This window comes from Cimex lectularius, unplaced genomic scaffold (genome assembly GCF_000648675.2).
Source record: "Cimex lectularius strain Harlan isolate CLEC.00 unplaced genomic scaffold, Clec_2.1 scaffold262, whole genome shotgun sequence".
In the NCBI taxonomy this organism is placed as follows: Eukaryota; Metazoa; Arthropoda; class Insecta; order Hemiptera; family Cimicidae; genus Cimex; species Cimex lectularius.
In genome coordinates, this window is record NW_019392825.1 from 307,019 (window position 1) to 319,562 (window position 12,544).

General features: G+C 35.9%; 1 protein-coding gene across 1 annotated transcript; it reads left to right on the forward strand.

The window, feature by feature from the left end:
* The first annotated feature begins 542 nt into the window (after positions 1–542).
* Positions 543–3,093, forward strand: LOC106672070 (peroxisomal N(1)-acetyl-spermine/spermidine oxidase-like). Its single transcript, XM_014403179.1, has 3 exons — positions 543–733; positions 797–1,033; positions 1,663–3,093. The coding sequence occupies exons 1-3, from the start codon at positions 696–698 to the stop codon at positions 3,005–3,007; spliced, it is 1,620 nt and encodes a 539-aa protein (XP_014258665.1). The 5' UTR covers positions 543–695; the 3' UTR covers positions 3,008–3,093.
* The last annotated feature ends 9,451 nt before the right edge of the window (positions 3,094–12,544 follow it).

Here is a 12,544-nt window from a genome sequence, read left to right on the forward strand (position 1 = left end):
CCATGTTGGTTATCTACGCCCTAACGGATAGCAATGTGACTACGTCTGGGATATAACATCTAACTTCATTAGATTTTGTGGTCCGACCGATCAAATAACATCTTTCAATTAATTAATTATTATGTATGATATTGGTTGAGATCAAATGGCAAAAAGGAGGAAAAATTCGAAAGGTTGGGTTGAGATGGGAAGTTAGTGTCCGAGTGGAACGAAGTCCTATAGCTCAAGTGGAGAACAGCGGCGTATCTAGCCGAAGGTCGTGGGTTCGAACCCCGCTCGTGACACTGACTTTTTTATCTCAACCAATACATTACATAATGATTAATTAACATCTAACATTGGCTAGATGTATTGCCTGTTAGATCGACCAATGTTAACTAGCAGATTCTTACAAGTCTGCGTCGTCATTTTTCTCGATCTACCACGACTTAACAGAGTTAACACAAAGATAGTAAATACCCCTAGTAAATATAAAAAATAGGGTGAGATTCAGTTTCCTATCTGTAAACGTCATGTTTTACATTATTTTTTATATTCGAACATGTGTTAAATCAGTGAAAAAAAATTATTTGGTTTAGTACATGTATAGGTTAGTTTGCTTTAGCAAAATTTACAATCAAAATTATTATGTGTTTTTAAAGACGGATTTTGTGGAATTTCCTCGAATTTTTGGTTCCTAGAACGAACCAAGGATCATGTGCTCAAAACGCGGCATCTTGTCAGTGATACAAAGGTAAAGATCAATTTTGTTACACCTTTGGTCCGTGTTTGACGCGGTTTTTTTTTGATATTTCAGGGGGTTCCGTACGTCACCATGCATAAGAGCGACGTATCCGACGGAATTCGAAATGTTCATGAAGTGCAGAAAGGACGCCTACCTGGAGACATGCATCATAGACGATTCTATGATAAATCCTTGTTGGGAATCACCGAAAGTCGTCATTATCGGAGCCGGGGTTGCTGGACTCTCGGCCGCCTCCAGGCTTGCCAGCTCCGGTTTTCCAAAAATAACCGTATGCGAAGCTGCTGATAGGTAACCGACTGCCAGATTTTTAATTTTCAAGTTTGATACATTTGTAATTACAGATAACGTATTACGTATAACAAATTATTCAGTTTGTTAAGTCTGTGAATGCATAATTTTGTATATGTTACTTTGGTATTAATTATGTATATTGTTTATTCACGATTCGATTAGTGGTCCTGCATACGTTTTTTATAGGCTAACATGTTGCTAGTTTCTTTGACACAGCTGTTTATCTATTATCTAGAACCCATTCGGATGTTTTATAATCCTCACAGAGCTACTACTAGCCAACTTTGAAAAATAAAAAAAAAGTTTTCAAAATAGTCACATATTTACATGTGTTTATTTGGCATTTAATGCATATCCCTTTAATCTTAGTAAATCAACTGGTCTGTCACTTGTCTTGTTACTCGAAGGTCTTGAATGCATCTAAGAGTACATCCCAGAGTTAGTTAAACCCTTTTCCCGGGTAAACGCTGTATTTACAAATTGTTTTGTATGTAAATTCTAAACCAGCATTTATTTTTTATTAAGAGAATACGATTTGATTGGTTTTACACTCGTATACATTTTTAACGCTGAAAAAAAAAACTAATGCAAATAAATGTACACATGAATGTTTATTGTATTTTTAGACCTGGAGGAAGAATACACAGCTGTTGGTTTGGGCCGACTGTCACAGAAATAGGGGCGACTTACCTTCACGGGACGACGATAGCGAATTCCGTTTTTCCCATGGCAGCGAGCGAAGGGCTGGTGAAAGAACCGTACATGAAGGAAACAGACGATGGGCTGATGATGACGAGCCAGTCGGAAATAATAAGCACGTTTGTTTCCTCGGCTTCAGACGCCTGTTTCAAAACTATACTCAAGCAGGCGGCCGACCTTTTTGTGATGTGCGGCCCTGGTGTTCAATGCGGTTCGCTACACGATTTCATCTCCCGCAGGATAGACCAGGAAATCAAACTCTTTCCGTTTCAGTACAGGGCGCAAGCGGCCAAAGTCATGGTGAGCAAGATGGTCGATTTAGAGTCGAAAATCGGCGCCGAGCTTTATAAAGTAGCCGCTTGCCAGTTCGGTACCCTGGTCGACATCCCCGGTGGGAATATAAGTGTGCCTTCGGGCATGGTCGGAATTCTGGCGCCGATGCTGAAAGACATGCCGTCCTGCAGCAGCATCAAGTATTGCAAACCGGTCAAAAAGATCAACTGGAAAACCAGCGACCCCGATTGTCCCAGATGTAGAGTCTATTGCGTCGACGGCGACGTCCTCGAAGCCGACTACGTCATCGTGACGGTCTCTCTTGGAGTCTTGAAATCAAATTCGATCAAGTTCGACCCGCCTTTGCCCGAGGGAAAGCAGAAGGCGATAAACGAGATGGGCTTCGGCCATGTAAACCACGCCTATCTCGAGTACGAAAAGCCGTTTTGGGTCTGGTCCGAAGGATCGGTAAGGCTAGGATGGAACTTCGAGGAAAGTGAGCACAGAGAGGGCTGGGTAAAAGGAATTTCGGCGATCAAAGAGCTCCCGACGAGTCAGCAGATTCTCCAAGTGACCGTCGGCGGCGACGCCGCACTCATCCTCGAGTCCCTCTCGGACGTGCAGATAGCCCAGGACATCACGTCCGTGCACAGAAAATTCCTGAACAACCCGGAGCTGCCTTATCCGGTCAACGTCCAAAGGTCCAAGTGGTCGTCCTCGCCTTTCTTCGCAGGAGCTAAAAGCTATTTCGGACTGAACACTACTCTCCAGACTCAGTGCGAAATCGGGAAGCCCGTTCCGGACGGCTGCTGCAACGAACTTCCTGTATTGTGCTTCGCCGGCGAAGCCACAGCCATCGGCGCCCACGGGACCGTCCACGGCGCGAGAAACAGTGGCCTCAGAGAAGCAGATCGCATAATCTCCATGACGAAGAAATTGAAAGGACGACCCAAATTGACTCAGGAAAATTCCGAAGATAAAGCCGTCGCGAACATATAAAATCACTTTTCCTTCTGATGTAAATCACATGTCTTCAAGTTTTATATTTAAAAACGTACTGTTTCTTATAAAATCATGTGTTATTAGTGGTTTTTTTATTAATTATGCTACTTCATTTATTTATATCTTCAACTGTATACAGGGTCATTTTTTGACGCACCATTGGAAAATCATCGCGGGTGCGTTTACATCCGACTCGAGGCTTATTTCCTTTGATTAATACGTTAATAAAAGAAAATGAGTTAATTTTCGGTGCAACATAGGAAAATCAAGGTTGGTGCGTCTAATTATGACTCGGCACATTTTATTTTGTTAGTCTCGTACCAAAAAATAGGCGAGTCACTTTTCGACGCACCATTCGTTACAAATTTGTTTTAGTAGGTTGGAAGGAAAATAAACAAAACCAATATTATTAAAACATTATTGAAACACAATATAAAAATTTTAAAAAAATTCTTCACTAATTAATCTGATTAAGGTTTAAGAGTATTTTTTTCGTCCGATCATCGTTTTACGATAGACTAGGCTACTGTGTTGCAGCAAATGGAGGTCTGTTCGAACAATTATTATAATGATTTTGAACATTTTTGATTTTTTCTAACAAAGGAGATTGTTACATTTATATTTTTTACTTTACCAGAAAAAAGGAGATTGTTATATTTATTTAATTTTTTTACTTTACCAGAAAAAAATACGTTGATTTTCCTATGGTGCACCGAAAATTGACTCACTTCCTTTGTTTAATGTTAAAATCAAAAGAAATAGGCCTTGAGTCAGATTTAAACGCACCCGTGTTGATTTTCCAATGGTGAGTCAAAAAATGACTCACCCTGTATAACTTATTATACACAACCAATAGGCCGATTTTCCATTTTGTGAATGTGAACATTAATTGGCCTTATAGAAGAAGCTACCGATTGATCGGTAGTCGCTCTGGACAATCTTTTACGAGGTCTCCGGTCTTTTCTTTCCTCTATAGGGTAATTGTTAGTGAGATCACGTACTGTGAAAACGTTTGTAATAGGTTTTGATAGAAGAAAAAGAGTTACATTTGTCACCACTGTTAAGTATATTATTGTTTTCAAAACAACGAGCAAAAATCATTCGTAACACTTGAAAACTTTGAATTCTTTGAATATTGAAATTTATGACCGATCCGTAAACTTAGCGCTCGTTCATTTTTTTAAATTAAAAATATATATGAAGTTAGCTGAATAGTATGATGATATTTAAAAATTTGCCTATATAAATTATTTTTTATGTTTACTGAGTAATTTATGCTATAAAACGTCGCAATCTAAAGGCTATAAATAATTTTCACGGAAGATCATATCTTTCATTGTAAATGGGGAAGTACAAATTTATGATACCGTCGCACAAATAAAAGTCAATAACAATTTTTTATTCCTCAATGTTTATAAAACGATAAACTTATCAAATTATAAAATAGGATTGTAAAAGTTAAAGATTTATGCGTGTTGTTTAGTGACCGTTAATTAATGATTATTTGGAGATAGTGAGATGCGGTCTGGTGTGACGTAGGTTCAGAAAAACTTTTCTTTATCGTGCCACCGTTTCGATCTTTATTTGAGATCATCTTCAGGGACTGTGATTTATAAACATTGTTTAAATTAAACAAATACATGTAAGTTGTGGAAAATGAATTTATACAACGCTAGAAATTCATTTTTCACATCTTACATGCATTTGTATAATTTAAACTATGTTTATGACTCCCAGGAGCGCAAGATGATCTAAATAAAGATCGAAACGGTGGCGCGATAAAGAAAATGTTTTTCTAAACCTACGTCACACCAGACCGCATCTCTTGATCTGCAAATAAAAATTAAAAGATTTATATTAATCGTTCGTGAATCGAATTTAAAGTAGCCTTGAGTTTTCCTAGAACCATTAGGCTCTTTAGGCATTCACAGATCAGTTTGGAGCTGGATTTTTCTTTGTCTAGTACACAGAATTGTATTGCATGAGCGTTAGTGGTAAGATTGTTAGGATAAGTCCTAGTTTGTTAGGGTATAATTCACTACTTTTACCCTGTATTAATTTTTTTTGTACTGGGACCCGTTTCTGAATCTCAGGGCTGTCTTTCTTCGAAAGAGCTGTTTTCTATGTTCGCATGTAGTACATGTCAACGTTCAGTTTTCCTCTCTTTTCGTCAGGAACCATATAGCTAACTCATTTATTTTAATTCTGTCCAGAATCTTTTCCTTAAATCTCACTTTGTACGTTGCTCTATTTGCTTTGTTGTATCCCAAGTGTCTGTACTCTCGGAAGCCACATTGTCTACAAAATATGTTAGGGTAGGAGCGAAAGATGTTACCGGGAATTATGAATTGGACTTCTTACATTAAGACATGCTAAACATTGTTGGCAATTTGTTTTGTGTTTCCTTTTACAATGTACAGGGGGTCTAACCGTTCTGATATATAGGGGATAGGGATAAAAGAGGCGGCCACAAAGCGTACTGCATCTGACCTGAATAAATCTATTGTGCTTCCCTTGATATTTATAACTCACTGGCCAGCTTCAGATTATTAATCAACTTCCATAGGATTGCCAGCGGCTCATTGGTTTAGGATCTTGCTTGTAGTTTTTATTGTCCTAGTTGCAAGAACCTGCACCTATATAGTCCTTCATAGTAACGAAGCATGTGTTCTGTGGTCTCCTTCCCTTCCTGGCAGTGTCTGCATATTGTTTCTTCTGTCTGTGCAAGGAGAATGTCGGTTGCGGTTGCATAATGTTTTCAGGTTGGAAAACTGTAGCATATATACCTAGGTTTACCGTCAGTTCGGTATTTGGTTTCATCCCGAAACTCCAACTCCCGTTCCCTTGTCAGTTTTGGAGCAGTCAATATTCCAGTACTACATATATTAAGACCTGCTAGACTTTGCAGTTTGTTTTGTATTTCCTTGTAAATCTAAAGGAGTCTAACCGTTCTGATATATAACCAATACTCCTTTGAAGCAATGGCCAATATTTAGGAGTGACAAATTTAATAATTAGTGACAATAGAAACATATTTTAAGATTTTGTTTTTATACAATTGTGTTTTTATTCAAATAAAAAATGTTAATGTTCCAAACAAAAAATGTTAAAATCGACAAGAGGATTATTTTATTATCATCTTATATCCTTTCCTTTGAGTATATCCTTCCGTGTATCGGAGATGCTTTTGGACAGACATGTTTTTGTTATAAAAACATCCTATTTCATATGGGAATTTATTGTGCTGCGTTGTTGGACTGTTGGCGCCCATCAAAAGGTGATTTAAATAATATTTGTTGTGTTAAAGAATGGGAGATGTTTTAAAAAACGAGCATAATTTATTTATAATTAATCAGGTTTTAATTTGTTTACTTAATTGTTGGTACACATATAAGAGTGATTTCTTTTGATTTCATTGTTACAAAATTATTGTACATTATTAACTTGTTTATGTTAATATAAGATTAAGCAGTTTGTTTTTCTTTCACAACTATCGTCAATTTTATTAATAGCAATATTATTCAAATTTGCACTACCAAGGGCTTGATTCGCTCCTTCTGTAGAAGCACAATTCCCAACGTCACAAATTGTAATGTAAATGCTAAATATATCGTAGAACTCTGAAAATTTAATAAACGATGGGAGAGTAATTATTTGCAAAATAGTTCTCAACTCTGATTCTTACTCTACGAAAAATTTCAACGTAGGAATAAAAATATACGGATTTTGTGTTGGAGTACTTTTATCCGCACAGCGTTATAAAACAGAGGATTCTCTAGATTCTTTCTATCATTGAAAAGCTAATATTTGGAGACATAAATTTTCAAAGGTTTACCGATAACAGCTAAACTTTCTCCTAGTTTATTATTTTCAGAAAAGCATACATTTCAACCCTCCGACAAGATAAACCATTTTTTATACAATTTTATTAACGTTGTGTACATAATAAAGATAAATTTATTTATTGTTAAGTTTAAGCATGTATTTTTTATATAAGGATTGCGTTTCATTTGTCAATAAGTTGTAATAATTCTAAAACATACTTAAAATATAAAAAGAAATCTTTTAAGATTAATTGTAGATTAAAATTAGATTAATTGGCTTACTAAATGCTTAATCCTCACAAATTACGTTCAGGCCTCGGAGAAAATCACCCAAACCCATCATTAACCCAATTTCCATTATGTACGTTATGTCATACACTTGTTCAAAAATGTCCTAAAATTCTGTTAAGATATTAGGAAAATTTTGAGACAAGCCTTCACGTATCAACAGCAAAGCTGTCTAGTGAACTTTCTAGACTTTCAAAAAGCATTATGCATTAATGGAACTTGGTTTATTAACGTTGGCCTAATTCTTGGTACAAATCGAACCTCATTTTATGTATTGACAAGAAGAATTGAAACACCATTAAAACAGTTTTTATAGGTGAACCAATATGACTCAAAAGCTGGTTTATTAAATTTTTTAAGAAAACAAAATAAAAAACCCGAGCCTTTGTGACTTCTAGTGTCCGCCGGTAAAACTCCAATAAGAGATCGTAAATATATTAAATATGTATTATGAGAGACTCTCACACCGCGGTCGTGCCCCTGGCCCTTTTTTCACAATAACCCTCCCAATTTGAACACACATATAAGAATTGTCGCCATGGCTAATATGCATAGATCATAACGCCAAAAAAAAAAAAAATAAAAAATNTTTATGTGTATGAATGTATTTATCTGTATGAATGTAGTGTTTGTAAATAGAAGTGTAAATAGAATATTGACTTGACTTAGCTTGGGGCTGAAATGACCCAGATGTCGGAAGCCCAGTAAAAAAAAAAAAAAAAATAGTAAATGATTTTCATGAAATTGTCTTTTTTGGTTCTCTTTTCGCTGCTAAGAGAAAGTGGTTATAATCAAAGGGAATGTATTTATTAGCGTGAATGTGCAGTGTGAGAGGGACGGTGGTGGAATATTGCGTACTTAATTCACCCTCAAACAGATTATTAATATTTGTAATATGTGTAAAACTTTGTGGCCTAGTTGTGGTTATAGACTGCTCCAGTAATTATTATTTGGAGTTTTATTTCAAGAACCGGTCTTATTTGAATTGATTGATTTTATCGTAATTTCATTTTGAGCCACGTTGGGGCTTTTCCTCAGTATATTTAAAAGACCTAGTGTTGTAGTCTATCTCTTCACACATTTGCGGCTTCTTCTCTATTTACGGCCTATTTACACCCAATGAGTTTTCCGTCTCGTAGTACCAATTTTCTTTAATTTATAATGTTTATGTTGTTGGTTCGTCACTGCCAATTACGTTGATGTTTAATGTACAATGTGAATAACAAGAAACTAATGTTTAGAATCACCTTAAAGTTTCAAACATTGCTTATCTAGAACTAATTTTTTCTTGACAAACAAGTCTCTTCAATGTTAGTTCCGAATCAATTTCAATTTCCATTTCCACTAGAACTAACTACCCAATATGCCAGATATAACCATGCAAATATGAAAATAGGCGTTTGCTCTGTCTTAATTTGAGCAAATATTAGACGTGCCGTGCATAAATGTTGTCTTCGATTCAAAACGTGTAGCGAATATCGAGCCAGTTCCGGGATGTTGATAATTTTTCACCTTGTTAACCTGTGAAATCTAACCTCGGAAATTGATGAGAGTGTAACCCAGTGAATAATTTCACTTTTATCCTAAGGTGCCACCGACGTGGATTCATCCGAGTAATTAATAGGATTATGAAAGTTTACTCAAGCGTAAATCAGATATTGCCTTTGATAAATCAGAGTGTTGTTTGGATTAACAATTTGACTGCGGTAACTAAAACAGATGTTTGTTTAGGAGGACCGTGGAGGTCGGCCTGAGGTTTAATTAACGAAAGAACCCTAGGCCAACTTTGGCTCAGAAAATTATCACTTGACCCCGTTTCCCCTACTTTATCAAGTTTTTTTTGCAACCTCCGTCCATATCTCTACTAAGTTGGCCAACTTTGCTACAACTCACTTACATTGAAAGAAGTTAAAAGTCTTAAAGCGCCGCCTATCCATACGAAAAAGCTACATTCTGACGTTAAAATAATATTATTATAATTTATAATTTTTTAAAATGTTTTGGGTTTCCCTTTAGGAACGATTGCTATCAGGACATGTAACAATATATTATAGAAATTTATCACACAATGTATAATACTTATCTCATATACAGAACAATTGTATGCCTAATTCGTTTTAATATAACCGCTAAATTGTTTAAAACATTATTATCTTTACTAAATATGACAGATTACACGTAAACCCTCAACCGTTTCAATTCGGTAGCATTAGACCATGCTTAATTCTATAATTTGCTTTCTATGTTGCCAGGTGTTTAATATAAACAGGTAATGGAAATCAAGGGAGAGGAATGGACTTATTTCATGGTTATTAAACTTGCATTAAAGCACGATTAGAGGGCCCTCAGAATTTGAGCTTCTCCTATCGGACAATATTTCTCAAATAGACACCAACTTATTTAAATTAATATAATTTTCATTAATATTAACTCGTACATAAGTATATGTATATATTACATTCAAAAATTGTATCTAAATGCCTTCAATGGCAAAATGATTGCAGCTAAACTTTAGCGTATATTTTTATCAACTATTTTTATAATGTGTAGAGATTAGTGAACGTTAATCGTTAGTTAATAAGATATCGTGAGATGCGGTCGGGTGTGATGTAGGTTTCAGAAAAACATTTTCTTTGTCGTGCCAACGTTTCGATCTTTTATTGAGATCATCTTCAGTGCCTGGGATTTAGAAACAATGTTTACATTTAACAATTACATTTAGGATGTGGAAAAGTGAATTTATACAATGCAAAATATATTTTATATTCAAACAAAGTATTTCTACTCACTCAAAGTGTTTGTCTTCTGTGTAATTGTGCCATCTTTGCGTACAATATCTGGACAAGAGAGTAAAACAACATATCTATGATTGCAAAATACCCAAGCAAAATCCTACAGCACTCGCTACCCACCACTTTGAACACCAACACAATTTTGACTCAGTCGCAGCTACGCCAATATCATTAACCAAATACAATATAGATAACATACATATATCATTACATTACATTCCACACATCAAATACTTTTCACATAGTCTAATTTTCATACAATTTAGCTTTCCTTTTCCTATTTATCCCCTTTCTATATAATCCTGAAAGGACAATCTGGCCGAACTATTACCAACACATTGTTCCCCTTTGTCGGCTTTTTTTTCACTTCAAAAAAGCCGACGCCTTACACAAAATTGTCTTTTATATACTGCCTTCCTTCCCCACCCCTTCAAAACCAAACATATATAAACATAAAACAGCAAAATCTCACTGGCACTTTCAACACAACACGCAAGGATGGCACAATTACACAGAAGACAAACACTTTGAGTGAGTAGAAATACTTTGTTTGAATATAACATATATTTTGCATTGTATAAATTCACTTTTCCAAATCCTAAATGTATTTGTTAAATGTAAACATTGTTTGTAAATCCCAGGCACTGAAGATGATCTCAATAAAAGATCGAAACTTTGGCACGATAAAGAAAATGTTTTTCTGAAATCTACATCACACCCGACCGATTTAATAACGGTCACTAAAAACCACACATTACTTACATAATCTTCAGATATAAAATTCTCATTTATGGACCATTACATGTGGTAATAAACATTTATTGATGTAAGCTGACAATCTTTTCTTACTATCACCTTTTTGGAATGGACTTTTTCGAAAAATTAAATTTACCTAATAATGTGTGTGGTGTTTAGTGACCGTTATCGATAATTATTCAGAAATCCTGAGATGATATATTCAATCAAATGCCACATCCTAAATGTATTTGTTAAATTTAAACAATGTTTGTAAATCTCAAGCCCTGAAGATGATCTCAATAAAGATCGAACGTTGGCACGATAAAGAAAATGTTTTTCTGAAACCTACATCATACCCGACCGCATCTCACGATATCTGAATAACTATTTTTATGATATATTTCCGTTCATAGAAAAAAACAGATGCATGTTACAAAACTACGGGTCCCCAGTGGCCTATTGGTAGGGCGTCCAAATCGTATTTGCCACGCAAAGGCTCCTGAGTTCGAATCTCGGCACATGCCATATAATTTTGTAAAACATTATTAGGTTTATTATATATGACAGTTTACGCTTAAACTCCTCAACCGTTTTACTTTTGTAGCATTAACATAGACCATACTTAATTATAATATAAACGGGTAATGGAAATCAAGGGAGAGGAATGACTGATTTCATTGTTATTAATCTTGCATTAACGTAACATAATTTTGTTTAGTGGGCACAATATTTTTTAAAATTAATGCCGTGTATTATGTACTCCGTTAGGTAAAACCTCTGTTCACCTGTTAGGCATACTGCTTATGAAGTTGTCACTAATTTCATTAGGAATTTCACTCCATAGATGTTGCAAAGCTTCTCAATTGGATTGAGTTGTGGAGACAATAGGAGATGAGGCAGATGGGAAATTCCCAGGTTTTTAAACATTGATGAACAACTCTGTCTCTATGAGGCCTGGTATTGTCATCTAGAAATCGAACATTTTACAAAAGTACGGAACAGGTGGCCGGGGACATCGGGCTGGTATTTGACCCGCAAACGGTCCTGGGTTCGAATCCTGGCACAGGGCATGACGTTTTAAATTGTGGTATAAAAAATGTAGTGTCAAGTGGTTTGACACCTCGTTTATGACACCCAACAGTTTAGTTAATAACGAAAATTACTTTACTTACTTACTTTTACAGGCAAATGTGAACCGGAGACCTTAACCGGAGAGAGTTATGTTTAAAACAATGGCAGAACCACGGGAGTGCAATAACCTTCAAATTAAGAAGAATATAACTGTTGGTAAAATCGTTGCCCCGGAGAGAATAGATCGAAAATAAAGAATTTTACCTACTCGATTGCAAACATGCCATATCAGGTTGACTTATGACCTGTCCTTCATTAACAACCGGCCACTGAGATGTTCCTTTTGTGACCCACTAGTAACTGAAACCACACCTTATCAGAGTGTTAAAAGTTGGCACAATGCTTGGCCTAAACACGAGTCTCAATGAACTTTTGAAACACAACAGCGATCCCAGCGAAAAACTGGTGGGACATCTGAAGCGGACAATTGCATATGGCCGCATTTGAAATCTCTTTATACGTGATTATCCCTTATTGATTGAGCTTGGTTGTTAGGGTGGATGGTTTTTAGCAGTATATAGAGTACCTCACAGGTCCAATGAATGTTGATTTATTATTATTATTGAAAGAAAGTGAAGACGCTCAGCTTAATAAAGTAGCAAATGGTAAATCTTTAACCAGTAAGTTTATCAAATAATTCTTCTCGACAGTAGCATACCGCCTTTCTCTGGAGGACGTCACAGGCCATTCTTTTTTATAAGAAATCCTAAAACGGCCACTCGTCTGGACCAGATGGTAAGATTTCAAGTCCGGTCTGTTCA